This window comes from Erinaceus europaeus, chromosome 5 (genome assembly GCF_950295315.1).
Source record: "Erinaceus europaeus chromosome 5, mEriEur2.1, whole genome shotgun sequence".
NCBI classification, from domain to species: domain Eukaryota; kingdom Metazoa; phylum Chordata; class Mammalia; order Eulipotyphla; family Erinaceidae; genus Erinaceus; species Erinaceus europaeus.
This window is the reverse complement of record NC_080166.1, coordinates 1464775-1481999: the sequence shown is the minus strand read 5'-3', so window position 1 is coordinate 1481999 and position 17225 is coordinate 1464775. Positions and strand designations below refer to the sequence as shown.

Here is a 17225-nt window from a genome sequence, read left to right as displayed (position 1 = left end):
AGTCACACCCCTCGCTACTCCCTTGCCAACGTCATTCTCCCTTGGTTTTAGAGACAGATTGGGGGTGGGGGACGCCAAGCACTGTTTCAACTCCTGCCAGCCTCCCTTTTGAAGTCTGAGTAGTTGGTACCATGGTTTCTGTCTCATCCCCTCCATGAACGTGATGAAAAGCAGGCCTGAAGCAGCCCCTTAGCTCACGTGGGACTCTACCGTGATGTTCTCCTAAAGGAGAACATAGCTCACAGCACAGACTCGGTCAGACACTCTTCAGATGCCCACAAGTCTTACTGCCTTCAGCAGCGCTTGGGTAAGATCTAAATTACAGACTGATGCAGACTGACTCTCATTCCCTTTTTCATTTTTCTTTTTTCGCCTTAGGTGCCTGCACTACCAGTCCACTGCTCTGTTGGCCATTTTTCCATTTTTGTTGTTGGACAGGACAGAGAGAAGTTGAGAGAGGAGGGGAAGACAGAGAGGGGGAGAGAAAGACAGACACCTGCAGACCTGCTTCACCGCCTGTGCAGCGACTCCCCCGCAGGTGGGGAGCCGGGGGCTCGAACTGGGATCCTTGCGTGGGCCTTTGTGTTTTGTGCCACGTGCGCTTAACCCAGTACACCGCTGCCCATCCCCCAGTCCTCCCCTTCTTTAAATCATACTGTGCTGTGGGTTTTCCATCGTCTGTTCAGGTGGAGCAAAAATATTGACACGTGGAAGGAATACCTTTTCTCTCTCTCTCTCTCTCTCTCTCTCTCTCTCTTTCTCTCTCTCTCTCTCCTTTTAAAATATTTATTATCTTTATTTGCTAGAGACAGCCAGATATTAAGAGGGGAGGGAGAGACAGAGATAGAGAAGAGAAACAAAGGGACGCCTGCAGACCTGCTTCACCCCTTGTGAAAGTTCCCCCTGCAGGTGGAGACTGGGAGCTTGAAGCTGGTCCTTGCACATCCAGCACTCAACATGAGCACTCCACTGGGTTCACCACCAGCTGGCCCAGGAACACATTTTCTCTCCCATGCTGGAGGAAGGAAATGAGTCGGGGAGTTGGGGGCAGGGTCAAAGGAATCCTGAGATGTTAAAGCCTATCTGCCCAGAACAAGGTCACTGTTCTCTATTCCATAGAGTTCAGAGAAGGCCAACTACTTGCAAGACTCCAGCAGGCAAGGAAGACGCCATCATGCTTTCCTTGGCAAACTTACAGACCTAACGGGAGACGTGAATCTCACTGGTAACAAAATACAAAGCGGAGTGGGCGGGCGGAGAAAGGAACAGCTTCCCACTGGGAGGCACAAGAGGACTTCACTGAATTAACTGACAGGTAAACCATGGTTGGAAAGGTCATTTTACTGAGGTCAGAAATGACAGGAAGTACCTGGGGACACAGACACTGCTGCACCAAGCCAGAACACCTGCGCCTCGGGGAAGGGGAAGGAAGTCACTGCCCAGGAATGGGAGTGGTGACTGTGTGGCTTAGCAAGGAGGCAAGGGCAGGGCTGGGGTATTCCTAAGCTACACCTCTAAGTGTGGCTCTCTCTCTCTCTGTCTCTCTGTCTCTCTCTCTCCCTCTCTCTCCCTCTCTTCCTCTTTCTCTATCTCCCTCTCTTCCCCTCCCCCTCTCCCCTCTCCCCATCTCCACCTCTCCCTCTCTCTCTACCTCTCTCTCTGCCTCTGTCTCTTTGTTGAGTTTATGTGCGACAAATCTTTTTTTTTTTTAATTCATTTATTTTCCCAGAACCCTGCTCAGCTCTGGCTTATGGTAGTACAGGGGATTGAACGTGGGACTTTGGAGCCTCAGGCATGAGAGTATCTTAGCAGAACAATCATGCTGTGACAAATCTTTAAACATGTGGGGAACAAATTCAGCCCCAATTTCCCCCTAATAGAATGATTTTTTTTTTCTTAACACAAGTTACTGCTTTGGGTGGACAAGAAGCCTTAGCAGTGATACCTGAAAATCTATTCCCACCGAAGAGGTTAAATAAACACGATTTTCAGTCTTGTTGTTTTGTACAGAGTCAAGACAAAGGGTGGCTGTATTTACTAAACGCTCAGCTGACTCAAGCTTAGCTGTTACATGGTTATGACTCATCTGGACACAAGTCATCATTTGGGGTCATGAGTTCCAAGAATCTATACAGTGTAAAATGGAAGAAATGACTCCCTTCAGCTCCATTTCCACGGAAGCCATCTCTACCTCTGCATAAACCATAAGTGTAGAATAATGGTGGCGTTCAAACTAGGCACCAAATACCTGAGTCACCTTAAAAAGTCATTTATCATGCCCACAGTGGCTAGGTGCGGCCTTATGTCTGAGAGGTCAAAGACGTAAAGAGACCAGCAACTCTCTGAATTCAGGCATTCATAGGTCTTTAAAGCAATAATTCAAATCCAGGCCTGTATGATGGGACTCTTGTAATTCCTCCAAACTGAAGTTTTGCGTGTAATATGTATAAGCTACAGTAAAGTCTATCAACCATTTGGAAATAGCCATCAAGGGGAAACTTCTCTTTTCAACTTAGTGGTTTATTTATCTATCTACTTATGCCAATCAGAAATTCCTAGAACATCAAAGAGATGTTTAAGAAACTAACAGGCAGCCCAAAGTCTTGAATGGTAAACTTTAGTCCACATGGAAGATTTAGTAAATATCTCTGCTAGGTCCTCAGCACTAGGGAGGTAATACTGGAAGAATAGAAAGCTTCAAGGCCAAGTAGAGTCAACTGGGTGGCCTCTGGCACCCCATGAGGGTCTCATGTAGGGAGTCTGGGGAAGATTCTGGGGCCATTCTCCCAGCAAGTTAAAGTTGCAAACACCTCTCGGCCACCAGGCATTCTGCATGACGCAGTGCTGCTAACGCCAAGTTCCGGTCAGGTATCTACTCTGTGCAGGCGCGGAGCCTCTGCACAAAGACGCCAAGGTCACTCCTGGACGCAGGACTAGACCTGGGGGGTACGCTTCAGGGACCCTGCTTCTGTCTGTCAGCTGCAGGGGTGACGACAGACTGGTGGGATGCAGAATGCTGGGGCTTTGGGCTGACACCTGGCCTGTCTACTCTTTGCTCAACCGTCTGTTCTGGACTTTGCAGCAGGTCAGGTGTTACAAGATCAGATGAGAGTCTTTCTTTTAAACTTTAATTCTTTTTTTTCTTTTTAAAATATTTATTTATTCCCTTTATTTATTCCCTTGTTGTTGTTTTTTATTGTAACTATTATTGATGTCGTCGTTGTTGGATAGGACAGAGAGAAATGGAGAGAGGAGGGGAAGACACAGAGGGGGAGGGAAAGATAGACACCTGCAGACCTGCTTCACCTACAGGTGGGGAGCCAGGGGCTCGAACCAGGATCCTTATGCTGGTCCTTGAGCTTCTGCACACCTGTGCTTAACCTGCTGTGCTGCCGCTCAACTCCTGAGATTATTTCTATGGAAGTGTTTTAAGAGGTGCAGTGACTCAACCAAGATGGGTCAGTTTATTTTTGTTGAGATTAGTCCACACCATCTTCACCCTCATCACAGCAGGCTGTGTGTGACATACCAAAAAAAAAAAAATTCTTATATTTTAAGATGTGTCTCTCGTTGAATCAATTATTCTGCCATGAGTAGTCTTTTTTTGTTAAGGGACAAAAATAGAAGAAACTTCTAGAAAACAGGGGTGAAAAGCTGGCCTTAAAAATGTACCTCAAAACTCCATTCTAACCCACTGAGCAGTTACTTTACTTTTTAAGAGGGATTAGTTTTGTTTATTGAATATAGGAATGCCAACAATTCAAGGAGCTACTGGGAAGAAAGCAGTCCGATTTGGAAAAGTCACTCTCCAGACTTATAATTCATGGGAAATTGATATGAGTCAAGCCATTGAGACCTAAAGCTGCTGGTCTAGCTAGCTAATTGACTAACTAGCAGGTTAGCCAGCACCCGGAGCTTCACAGTTCTAAAGCTGGTCAGCTCGTCAGCACCTATGCAAACCAGACAATCGGCTCTGTTCAGTCAGGGAAGCAGGACTGGCTGTGGGACTGCCGCCTCTGAGTTAATTGCTCACTGCAACATTCTTTCTTCATGCACAAACCAGGGATCCTGAGCCACAGTTGTAGGGAATCAGCTCTTTCGTCAATGAGAAGATTAATTTGACCGAATTAGACAGCCCTCTGGCCTGAATTTCTAATTTTTTTTAGTGGCTTAATATTGACTACAGAATTGTAAGATAAGAGGGACATAATTCTACACCTTTTCCCCCACCAGAGTCCTGAATCCCCATGCCCTGCACTGGAAGCTACAGTAGCCCACCAAGGTTGTAGACAGGGTTGACTATTGTTTCTATAACTGTCTGGCTATTTGTATCCATTGGCCCTTTCTTCCCCCTGGCCATGATCCTGCCTTCTCTTCCTTCCTAAGTCACACTTACACCTATTGCTAGTTCCCAATGTCCCTCCTTCATTTCTCCTCTCTCTCCGGGTCCTGATAGAATTGAAGTTCAGAGCCCTCTGGTCACCTTTCCTTGACATTTCTCCCCCTCTGGGAGTCTGGAACCAAATTCTTTATGGGGAGCAGAAGGTGGGAGTTCTGGCTTCTGTCATTGCTTCTCCGCTGGACATGGGTGTTGGCAGGTGGATCCACACCCCCAGCCTGTGTCTGTCTGTCCCTAGTGGGGCAGGGCTCTGGGGAGGGGAGGCTCCAGGACACATGGGTGAGGGCGTCTGCCCAGGGAGGTCAGGATGGAATCAAGATAACATCTGCTGCTTGGTGGCGGAAAGGCAGTAAGACATAAAACAGGACAAAATGCTTAATAAGCAGTCACCAAGATGTAGGAATAGAGCAGATGAGAATAGGGACCTCAGGGTGGGAAGAAGCTAGGAAATCATTTTAGGTACGCCCCTAGGGGCCTATGACTTTCATAGTTTTTGCTTGAGTTTGATAGCTAACATGCAGGTGGACACAAATATTGTCTGGGAAGATGGTGTCAAAATTGAGAATATGAATAGAAAGATGGATCAGGACGGAGAGTAGCTGCCCAACTTGAAGAAAATCTACGAATAAAATGAACTGTCTGAAGAATTTCTCCAGCCACCTCTGACATTGGACTTTAAGATTTTGTTCTCCCAGTGGTAACCCACCAGCCCTGGAGTATACTTTGCTGGCTAGCACTGAGGCAGAATTCAAGATACGGAAACATCGACACAGCACAGTACCTGAGAGACCCAGACATGCACAGCCCTACGCAGGAGCAGGCACAGTCCACCCCGCTACACCTCAAGTGTTAATCAAGCCCCCTTCCAGGTACAGACTAACGAAGCTCACACAGTGACTGTTTACACTGACACTATCAAAAAAATAAATTGCAAACGATGTAGCAGGCATCTGACTCACAGTCATCATCCGTCTTACTTATTTCTCTGCTCGTTGTAAGAATTAGGAGGAAAGGATCATGGTATTCCTGGGGTTAAATTAGATCAATAAAATTAGCCATCTGTCCAAGGAAGCCTTTAAAGGCAGGTTGTATTTAAGTATTGTGTTTCCAACAGCCCAGATGTTACAGGAAAGTGCCTGCCGATACAACTGTCTCTTGCACAACGTAAACCATTAAATGACTAATACAAACTTATTGCACCAAGAAAAATAAACAACTCTAACATCGCATTCAATCTGATTCGGGGATTTTAGGTGCCCTGTCAGCAAACACAAGTCTTAAGATTTAAATTGCTCAAGATTTGCAGAGTCAGACCAAGGTAGAATCTTCAAGTGTCTTTGAAGGAGGAGGGAGAGAGCGACTAGCAAAGAGATCAAAGCTTCCAAATGTTTAACGCCTGCTGCTCTGGTAAACCAAGGTCCTAATAATTATGCGGACTATGGTTGGATAAGGAAGTCTTATCTTCACATATCACCGCAGCATTTTCAAAGCACCAGTTTGCTTCATTGTTTTGTTTTTTATCCTGGAAGTAAACCGATGGGCTGATCTGGAGTAAGTGGCAGTGCTTTCACGGCTCAGGAAATACAAGAATCAGTTGTAGGAATAGGAAGAAGGAACACCGAGCCTGCTCTGGCTTCCCAAGTCACCGGGGCTATCTGCTGAAGAACTGCAGACCAGCACGTAACCTGAGTCGCTCTTCAGCTCCCTGGACAGTTCCGAGCCAGGGGTCTCCGTTCTGGATAATCCTTCAGGACCAGCTGCTTTCTGCAGCACCACTGGACAACCCCACCCCCAAGACCATGAACAAGCACAAAATCCTCCAGCACTCAAGGGGTTACACTTCCTAAAAGAAGTGTATTCAAGGGGAGGGGTGGATAGCATAATGGTTATGCAAAGAGATTCTCAAGCCTGAGGCTCCAAAGTCTCAGGTTCAATCCACTGCACCACCATAAGGCAGAGCTAAACAGTGCTCTGGTAAAAACAAAATAAATAAGTAAATTAAGTCTTCAAGCAATACCACACACCTGGCAGCCACACTTTCAAACCTTCCTGGTGCTACCCTATCTAGTTGTTCGGTGCGGGGGAGAGAAAGCAGAGGTGTGAAGTGCTGCACCAAAAAGGTCATGGGAAAGGAGGGAGAGGGATGGGATGGAGGGACACTGGAGTCCTCCTGTGTCCCCTCACCATCTGTCAGAGGAAGAGGAGAGGTTGTACCTGTGTATTAAAGACCAGACTGTAAACTGCGGATCTTTCAATAATTAATAATAGCAACAGCAGCGAATAGAAGAAACCGCTCAGGGGAGATGGCTGCTCAGGCCGTTAGCAGAGCCCAGATCCACCTCCCATCCAGCCTTCAGAAACCACCCAGCAGCTGAGCACCAGGCATCTCACTGCTGCGGGCGTGATGCTGCCAGACAGGCGGAGAATCTGGGCCTCAGGACTGGAGGGAAGGAAGAGGCGGGCAGGAAGGACATGGAGTTCTCCTTTCTGGGGTCTAAATTGTGGACTGGGAAACACTTGAGTCAAGGCACCTGATGTTCTTGTGAAAAAATAAAGAAAGAAAGAAATAAAAGCAGGAGGAGGGGAGAGAGGAGAGAACAGATGTTTTATATACACTCCAATACTTCCTATTTCTTTTCTTTTTTCCTTTCTTTCTTTCTTTCTTTCTTTCTTTTTTTTAATACCAGAGCACTGCTCAGCTCTGGCTTATGGTGGTAGAGGGGATTGAACCTGGGACTTTGGAGCCTCAGGAATGAAAGTCTCTTTGCAGAACCATTATGCTATCTACCCCTGTCACTCAATAGTTCCTATTCACATGGAAGTTTCAGAATTACTTGGCTGGAGGTTAAAACTCACTCTCGGACTTTTGGGCTTCTTCCCACATGAAGGCCCCAAATTTCATCTGCTCTATTCCTGCCTTTAGGTTCCTGATTATTAAACTATTTGTCCTGCTTTATATCCTACAGCCTGCCAGCCACCAAGTTGCAGATGCTGGCATGACGCCATCCTGACCTCCCTGGGCAGACGCCCTCACCCATGTGTCCTGGAGCCTCCCCTCCCCAGAGCCCTGCCCCACTAGGGACAGACAGACACAGGCTGGGGTGTGGGTCCACCTGCCAACACCCATGTTCAGTGGAGAAGCAATGACAGAAGCCAGGACTACCACCTTCTGCTCCCCATAAAGAATTTGGGTCCAGGGTGGAGAGTAGATAGCATAATGGTTATGCAAACAGACTCTCATGCCTGAGACTCCAAGGTCCCAGGTTCAATCCTCCACACCACCATAAGCCAGAACTGAACAGTGTTCTGATAACAAAAGCAAAACAAACAAACAAACAAAAACTATAGTTAAAAAATTGTTCTCTGTCCTGTTAAATAAAACAAGAAGAAAAAAAAAAGAATTTGGGTCCATCCTCCCAGAGGGATAAAGAATAAGGAAGCTTCCCATGAAGGGGAGGGGACAGGGAGCTCTGGTGGTGGGAATTGTACCCCCTCTTATTCTACAATCTTTTGGATCATTATTAAATCACTAACAAAAAACAAAACAAACAACAAACCTCTTAGCCAGTTTGAAGAGTACACCACCTGCTGGCAGCCTGCTAATCTTATCTTCACGTTTCCCCTTCCCTTCCCACCCTCAATCCTTCATATAATTAGAGCCTTTTTAAAAATTTTTATTTATAAAATGGAAACACTGACAAAACTACTGGATAAGAGGGGTACAATTCCCACCACCAGAACTCCGTATCCCATCCCCTCCCCTGAGAGGTTTCCTATTCTTCAGTCTTTTTAAAAAAATATTTATTCCCTTTTGTTACCCTTGTTGTTTATTGTTGTAGTCATTATTGATGTCGTTGTTGTTGGATAGGACAGAGAGAAATGGAGAGAGGAGGGGAAGACAGACACCTGCAGACCTGCTTCACCGTTTGTGAAGCGACGCCCCTGCAGGTGGGGAGCTGGGGGCTCGAACTGAGATCCTTACACCGGACCTTGCGCTTTTCGCTACCGCCCTACTCCCATTCTTTAGCGTTTTTAAGGAAGCACATGACTTCTGGATCATTCCAGGGTACTTAAGGCACTTCTGGGAAGCTGGTGTTCTTCAAATGGGGAGGGTATAGCTAATGAGATCAAAGACAGGATTTGGGGACTCTCCTTACAAACTGGTCTGTGGGCTCTGAGCCTGTCACCTCACTTTTCTCTAACCCAGAAATAGATTCTTCTCTTGCCCCAGACAGCAGGTGAATTTCCAGCAGCCACTAAACCAGTGACAGCGATCCTGACGAGGTCAATCAAGACCTTACGCCCTTCATTTCATAGAAAGCACCTCACGCACGAGGTAGGTAGGACGAGAGGACACAGGAAGCACTAGACCACCCTGTGGAGCCTAAGCCCACCCCCAAGACTTGAGTCTCTGTCTTCCAGAAACGAAGTCCGTCCCTGGACCAGTTTTAAGCTTCAGCACACCATGAACAGACAGACAACTCCCAAAAGAATTCCAAGGTTATTGAAGCTCCAGTCCTGTGGCGAAAAACAAGAACAAAAAACACCACTCAGTGTCTTTCTAGCCAAGTCATCCCTCCATGAGAAAGAATTCCAAGAAGCAAGTACAGCCTTGTGTTACACTACGTCTACCCCCGACCTTGACTTCATGGAGAATCAAGGAGAGAGAGAGAGATGAGTGTTCCTTTTTAATAAAAAGTGTCTGGGTTTTTTTTTTTAATGTTTTAGCTTTATTTTTATTTTATTTCATAGGACAGAAAGAAATTGAGAGGGAAGGGGTAGAGGAGAAAGAAAGACAGAGAGAGACCTGCAGTCCTGCTTCACCACTCACGAAGCTTTCCTCCTAGAAGGTGGGGACAGGGACTTGAACCTAAGTCCTTGCGCTCGGTAACACATGCACTTAAGAGATGGGAGTTTCTTTACGTGGATCAGAAGTGAAGTAGAAACAAATTAGAAGGCGGATTCTTGTGCACAGAGACTAGCAGTTAGGTGTTAGGGAGCTGCACCTAGGACAAACTGCAGAGGGCCGAATTTCTCAAGGAGAAGCTGGGGAGGTGTGTTCCGGCCCCATCTTCCTCTGGTGAGAGGGAGATGGGAGAAAAGATGGCAAAAGGTGAGAGATCAGGGCCTCTGAGCTTCTAGCCCAGCTACCACCCAGGGGGACTGAAAAGTAGCCAGGAGGTGGGAAAAGACCTTTGCTTTGTGGAAAAACCCTCCTTGCAAGCAATGCACAGTGTCACACAGTGAAGCTTCCTCCCTCACAGGAAACACTAAAGTGCTTTATGGATTTTCTCAGGGGCACGGGGTGGCAGGCTTCCCTGTACTATTCCATCCATTATTAGCCTCTATCCTTGGCGTTCCTTCTGAGTTACAGTGGTCCCCAGGAGACAAGACAATCTGAGTCAGCCTTGTGGTGGGGTGCAAATGGTCGGGAAGGAAAGCAAGGGAGGGGGCAGGCGGCAGCACCCGGGTGAAGTGCACATGGTGGAGGGGGCAGGCGGTGACACCCGGGTGAAGCGCACATGGTATAAAGCACAAGGACCTACACAAGGATCCCAGCTGGAGCCCCCGCTCCCCACCTGCAGAGAGGTTTCTTCACAAGTGCTGAAGTCTGTCTGTCTGTCTCTCTTTCTCCTTCCCCTCTTGATTTCTCTGTCCTATCAAAAAAAAAAAAAAAAAAAAAAAAAGGCCACATTCATAGTGCAGACACGGAGCTCTAGCAATAACCCTGGAAGCAAAAAAAAAAAAAAAAAAGGAAAATTAGGGGTACCCCTCCAAAAAGAAAAAAGAACCCTCCACGTTACATGCCTTGGAAAGAGGACTTGGATGAAAACTATGCCTGAAGGCAGAACCAGTCCAATGTGACTACCACATTGTTCAGGGTAACGGGGGATGCGGCACATCGACCCCAGGCCCCAAGCCTTGGTCAGTCAGACTAAGAGCAGAAACCATCTGCTAAGGGGCCTGGTGGTGGCGCACGTGGTTAAGCGCTCACATTACAGTGCGCAAGGACCCGGGTTCGAGCCCCTGGTCCCACGTGTGAGGGGAAAGCTTCTCGGTGGTGAAGCAGGGCTGCGGGTGTCTCTCTGTCTCTCTCCCTCTCTGCTTCCTCCTCCCCTCTCAGTGTCTCTGTCTCTATCCAATGACGATAACAGGAATAGCCATATACTGGATTGTTGCAAACAGAAACACAGGTATCCCCCACCCGCCACCAGGACCACCGGGCGGCAGCAGCATTGGTCTCCAGTTACCCCTGCCCTTCCAGGCTTTGCTTTCCTTCTCAGATGCCCCTGAGTCTGTCTCTCCTTCAGGCCAGTTTTATTGCTAGGGAAATACTAAGGAGGTAGAAAGGAAAAATGAGAGACCTGGATCTCCTTAAAGATGACTGTGGAGTCCCAGGTCCTTAGGGGAAAACCTTGAACCCAGACCTTGTCCCAGGACCCCAGGCAAGCTAGAAAGGCAGAGTTAAGACAAGCCCCTCCTGTTTCTCACAGATTTATCTCCGTCTCCCCCCTCCCTTTCTCTGACCCTCTCCCTCTCCCTGTCTCTCTGACCCTCTCTCTCTCTCCCTCTCCCCCTCCCTCTTTCCCTTTCCCCCTCCATCTCCCTCTCCTTCCTTCTCTCTGTCTCTCTTCCTCTCCCTCTCCCCCTCCCTCTCCCTCTCTCCGACCCTCTCCCTCTCCCCCTCCCTCTCCCTCCTCTCTGTCTCTCTTCCTCTCCCTCTCTCTCCCTCCCTCTCTGTCTCTCTCCCTCTCCCTCCCTCTCTCTGTCCCTCTCCTTCTCCCTCTCTCTGTCCCTCTCCCTCTCTACCTCTCCCCTCTCTCCCTCTCTCCCTCTCTCCCCTCCCTCTCCCTCTCTCTTCTGTCTCTCACTGTGCCAGAGTTAGTGCCATGAGTTATCAACCTGCCTGTGGAGATGTGTGGTTTCTCATGTGCCCCGTCCAGTTGTGTCTGGATTCCCTTTCTCTTCTGGCCCCAAGTCTGCATCACAAGGGTCTCTGCTGAGCTTCCTGTTGGGACTGGAGCAAGGCTGAGAGCTGGAGCCCACTCACAAGGCCCTGCCTCCCAGCTCTAGGCCAGCTTCCGAGCTTGACCAAAACAAGTCACTTACTCTTTCTTGATCTGGTTATAAAATGCAGGCTTTACACTTTCTTCCTGATCTCTGATTCCTTTTTCCTGATAGGACAAAGAGAAACTGAGAGCAGAAGGGGTGAGAGGAAAGGATCGAGAAAGAGATTTCACGTGAGTTGGTAGATTAAGAAATAACCTAATGGAGGTGTTATGTGGATGGAAGAGAAATTTTTAAATAGCACAGGCAGCCATGCTTCACCACTCACGAAGCTTCCTTTCTGCAGGTGGGGACCAGGGATTTGAACTCAGGTCCGTGTACGTAGTAACACGTGCACTCAATGGGGTGTGCCGCCCGCCCAGCCCCTGGTCTATGACTCTTAGGGAACTCTATTCTGATGGTCACTGAGTCTGCAAAGAAGTGAAGACTTTCTGGCCAGCTGTGTGTCGACACCACCAAGACTCAGGCAAGTGCAGGGCCCCATCACTCACGGATGACTCCAAGCCCCTTCTTCTAGTTCAGGGTCCAGTGGACCCTCTGCCTGCTCCCCTCCCCACAAGCCTTCACTCCCAGTCTCCCACCAGAGAAAGCAAGAAGGTGCCCACGATGCTGCCCACCACCCCACCCCTGTAATCAACAGCATCTAGAACTCTATCCCAGGACCACTCACATTGGTGTCTCCGGAGGCCTTGATTAGGGCGTGTGGAATACTGACCCGGGACACGCAGAATAACACCCTCACCCTGGCTGGTCTGTATTCAGCCAGGAGGAAGGTGCCTCTGCTGACAGGCAGCTGAAGGTCTGTCTTTGTTTCTGGCTCTGAACATAACAGCCCAAATGTTTCCATTAGCACTTAGTACTCGTGTGGTTTTGAGTGACACAACTAATCTCTCTGAGCCACTGGTTCCCCTGCAGCTAACTTGGGATAGCGCCCACCTCACAGGGTTGCTTATGAAGGAGTTACAGCAGTGTTTCAAGCGCTCAGAGCAGTGCCTGAGCAAGCAGCCCTCCTTGGGGTCGCGGTTATTCTGTCTCAGCTTGACAGCTCTCCTTGCCCCCTGGCTCTCAGCAAATGAGCGAGCGGCCTTCCTGCTGGGGATATCTGGTGACTGGGTGAGCTATCTAGATCGGAGAGGGCAGAGGGCGAAAGGGCTGCCTCCCTCCAAGCCCAAGTAGGCTCATCCCTGACTGAAGCTGCTGCTCCAGGTTCCTTTCATCTCAGCAAAGTGAAGATGGGGGTTGGGTTTGGAGGTGAGGAGTCACAGGTTGGTTTTGAAGCCAAGGCTGCTCCAAGTGGATTTAGGAGTGTGAGGCCACAGACAGAGCCGTCGAGATAGGACAGGGCTGTTGCAGCCCACCCACCTTCTAAGTGCTGCACAGACCCGGCGGCTTTCTGTACACAGATGCTCCCCAGTGGATACTCGCAAGATCCGATGCTGTCTGGGGAAGATTACAAATGAGCTGGTTGCAGCTCACTTCAGAGCCAAGTGGAGTAAATGCTGGTTCTTTTTTAATCTGGACCAATTTTCCAGATCAAAAACTAGTCTTTCCAAGGGATGTAAATGAGCGCAGGAGGAAAGTCTACACTGAAGTTTATAAAGGCTTCGTCTTTTCATCCGAGCCGCTTTCCAACCTGAAAGCTGGTGTCTGGATGAAACTGCAAAATAATGGGAAGCTCTTGCTTCTAGCCTGAACCTGCCTTTAGCCAGAAACAGTCTTTCTGCTGCCTCCAATGCAACGCATTTCATACTCCAAAGGTAGAATTCCTACTATCCAAGCACTGTCTGTGCTTCAAATACAACCAGAGAGGCCAGCCTACACATTCACGGATATCTGAACAAAACCCTAGAGGAACTGCTCCGGCTAGGTGCTGACACCCTGGTGGAGTGCACACATTACAGGGCACGAGGACCCGGGTTCAAGCTCCAGGTCCCCATCAGAGGGAGAAAGCTGCTGCAGGTCGGTCTCTCTCTCTCTCCCCCAACCCCTTCTCTCCCCATTTCTGGCTTTCTCTCTCTCTGTGTTTTTGATAGAGACAGAGAAACTGAGAAGGGGAATGGGGAGGTTAAGTGGAGGCCAGGGGCTTGAACCTGGGACCCTGGGCCCTGTAATATGTGCACCGCCACCCAGCTTTATCTATCCAACAAATAAACAAGGATAATTTAAAAAAAAATTAAAGGAGAGCAACAATTTAAAAATAAGGATGGCAACATAGTAACGCAACCACAGATAGTTTCTACAGCAGCCTTCTCTGAAGCATTTTTTATTTCCACCTAAGTGGACTGAAATGCGTCTTTCCGAGAGCACAGCGTGCAGACACCACTGTGCTCTGTTATTCAGACTCTGCGAATAACCCTCAGCGTGCAATCCATCTCCATGTGACTCTAGACGAGGAAATTAGGAAAGGCAGAGCGTAAGCACCCCTGAAGATAGGTGTTACTGTGCAGGTAGGAAGATCGTGAAGCAGGGGACGGGTGGCGGCGCACCTGGCTGAGCGCACATGTTACAGGGCACAAGGACCCAGGTTCGAGCCCCTGGTCCTCACCCACAGGGGGAAAGCTTTGCAAGTGGTGAAGCAGGGCTGCAGGTGTCTCTCTGTCTCTCCCTCTCTCCCATTCCCTTCCCTCTTGACTTCTGGCTCTCTATCCAGTAAATAAAGATAATAATTTTTTTTTAAAGATTGTGAAAGCAGAACGGTACAGTATGAGTTATAACACTGACCTGCACTCGTGTCTCCCAGACTTAACTGTGCAAGCAGAGGGACTCACAACATGATCACTGAAGACCCTGCTAGTGACTCTGGATTTCAAGACGGGTCACGGGGTTCAAGTGGTAACAGGTCCGCCCTGAGCTGAGAGAAGGTCCAAGAACTGAAAGGCAACAGGCCAGGTTTCCAGAGGGAGGGCTTGCTCAGCATCCGCAGGGAGGGGACCCGACACACAGTCTCTCTCCGGCCTGTGACTTCCCCCCACTTCTTACTGTTTCTCAGGGAGACTTTGTGTGAAAACAAGGCTGCGCTTGCTGGAAAGCACTGCAGACCGCATTCAAATAAAGTCATATTGTTTCCCATGGCTCCCAAGATATAATTAATCCCATAAGACAACTTCTTGCAAAGTAAACTAAGGAGAAACAGCTTTTTCAGAAGTCTAAATATAGTCTCAGCAGAGAAGAATTAAGAAAAAAAAAAAAATCGTTATCCAGGAAGCGACGTCAAGAACTTTATTGTGCCGAATGTTCCCCTCTGAAAAAAAAAAAAGTTCTACAAAAGGGGGCAAAGGCAAGTGGACAAAAAATACGCAGAGGTTGTTGCCTGGTTAGAGGAAATGGAAGTGAGCCCTGTCTTCTCTGTTTCCTGCAGTGCTCTGAGTCTCTACGAAGCTGAACATCTTTGTTCAAATCACAAAGGCATGAATACAAAACACAATTTAAAACAAAACGAAACATAACCTAGCAGGTACCCTCAAAGCAGAGGCCAGGGCCCTCGCTGGAGCCAGGGCAAAAGCAGAGGGCTGGGCTCGGGCTGCAAGCACTCCAGAGGACAAGAGGAAGTCCGGAGAGCCTGGAGGGGCTGTTTGGACTCCCTGCAGCTGCAGTTCTCAGTGACTGGGACGGTCTGGTGGCTCCTTAACCCTCAGTTCTGGGTGATCCGACACAAAGCCCTCCAGGGGCACCGTGCCTGGGAAATTCTCCGAACAAGTGGAGAGGGAGGCTGGGGTCTCAGCGGGGCTGGGGCTGGTGAAGGCAGCCAGACCCGCCCTGGCCAGCACAGGAGCAGCACTAGGACACATGCTGGCCCTGCTCAGTTCTCCCCACTGCCATCCCGCCCCACCGGGCCCTTCTCCGCCATCCCGCTCCAGGACCCGAGTCCTCCCCAGCTCGGCGACTTCGCTGCAGGCCGCCAACTCCAGCCCAAGTTCTGTTGCATTTCACTGTTGATGGTAAGCCCGTAATCCCCCAATACAGAAATCAAGAAAAGGAAAAAGCAAAGTGGGAGCTGGGAGGAGAGGACACTTGACAGCGGCAGGCAGCGGGGCCACCTGAGCGCCTCACCTGGTCGGCGCAGACCTGCTCCCAGCGACAGGGCGCAGGGTCCCAGGCTGGAAGCCAGCAGGCAGAGCGGCAGCAGGGCTGCTCGGGTCAGCATCCTCCCGCCGGGGCGCAGCGAAGGCGGCCTGTCCGGGGCGCGGGGTCCCCCTGTCCTGGAGGGCGAGGTGGGCTCGGGGGAGCGCGGCGGCCCGGGAGGTCGGGGCAGTGCAGCCCAGCGAGCGGCGCGGCGGAGTAAGTACCTGGGGGACGGGGGCGGGGGTCCAGGGGTGGAGATGCGGCGGGGCGGGGAGCCCAAGGGGCGGGACCAGCCGGAGGGATGCTCCAGCCGCCCAGAAAGAAGGGAGAGCGGCGGGCGCTGCAGACCCGGCACAGCGGCTCCCCCCTCGCCCCTCTGGCGACCCCCCAGCCCCACCCAGTTCTGCCCTTCGGGGGCGGGTGGCCTGCAGGTAGGTGGCGGGGCCGGGTGGTCCTACGGGAGCGCCTGGGGTGGCAGGGAGGAGCCCTCCGGCCCTAGATCTTGTGGCCCCCACCCAGCCTGAACCCCACACCTCCCCCAAAGCCCTGGGCGGCACCCTGCTCCCTGCGAGGGGCTGCCCCTAATCTGGGCTCTTGCCCTCCCGCTCCAAGGCTGCACCGGGGGGTAAGGGAGGACTGGGGTAGGCAGGTGGGAGGGAGGGAGGGAGACTGCGCCTGCAGCACTAAGAAGGCCAAGGCGATTTAGAGTCTCCAGATGGGAGATTAGCACCCCAAGGCTGGGAAGAGGCCTTCCCTCCAAGCAGAAGGTCACTTGAGATGGCCCAGTGGGTGGGGCGGGGGGTGTGTGGAAACGAAGCTTCAAGTTAACAAGCCCTGTGCGGGGGTCCAGGCCCACGCTGAGACCCCCTGGCAGCCCCCAGTTCGCGCTTTGGGGAGACTTGGCTGTGACATCCCGTTGTGCCTTGGGGCATGAGGCTGTGGTCTCGCAGGCCACGCTGGTGGCTGGCAGGTACTGAGGGTCCCATCCCAGGGCAGCTGGCCTCAAATCTGAGTGCATGAGTCAGGGGTGAAGGGCTGTGTGGGGTGATGGTCAGAGACCCTGGAGGGGAGGGAGCTAGGCCCTATCTCCCCTGCACTCCAGTCCAGCCTCTGACCCCAGTTTAGAGGTTCCCTCCTCACTCATGTGTCCTGGAGTCTCCTCTCCCCAGAGCCCTGCCCCACTAGGGACAGACAGACACAGGCTGGGGGTGTGGGTCCACCTGCCAACACCCATGTCCAGTGGAGAAGCAATGACAGAAGCCAGAACTCCCACCTTCTGTTCCCCATAAAGAATTTGGGTCCCTGCTCCCAGAGGGATAAAGAACAGGGAAGCTTCCAAGGAAGGAGATGGGACAGGGAAGTCTGGTGATGGGAACTGTGTGGAATTGTCCCTTTGTGATCTTACAATCTTGTTAATCATTATTAAATCACTAATAAAAAATAAAAAACACAGCAGAAAGATAGACATAAAAGACTAGGCAGGAGGATAGGAATGTGGATGGAAATCAGTGAAAGAAAACAGCAAATGGGGTAAAAAAAAAACACTGAAAGAAATTAAGATAACATTACAGAGTTCTGCGAGTTCTGGGAAAACAAACATCAGGAACACTTGCATCACAGGGCTATGAGGAGAAGACCAAGAAAGGGACACAGCTCATACCTGAAGAAATGTTATGCAAGACTTGCCTAAAATTTA

The 17225-nt window shown here is 50.1% G+C and overlaps 1 protein-coding gene and 1 long non-coding RNA gene across 2 annotated transcripts in view; one reads left to right on the top strand and one right to left on the bottom strand.

Annotated features, from left to right (window-relative positions):
- The window catches only part of EGFLAM (EGF like, fibronectin type III and laminin G domains), an 81134-nt gene extending 65418 nt beyond the window's left edge, over positions 1 to 15716 (bottom strand). The window contains exon 1 of the mRNA XM_060190967.1: positions 15518 to 15716. Within this exon, the coding sequence (XP_060046950.1) occupies positions 15518 to 15611 (94 nt within the window). The 5' untranslated portion in view covers positions 15612 to 15716. The remainder of the gene's footprint in view (positions 1 to 15517) is intronic.
- Positions 1103 to 12754, top strand: LOC132538565 (uncharacterized). Its single transcript, XR_009549902.1, has 3 exons — positions 1103 to 1315; positions 11582 to 11640; positions 11754 to 12754. It is a non-coding gene; the product is annotated as an uncharacterized LOC132538565 (long non-coding RNA).
- Positions 15717 to 17225: the final 1509 nt, after the last annotated feature.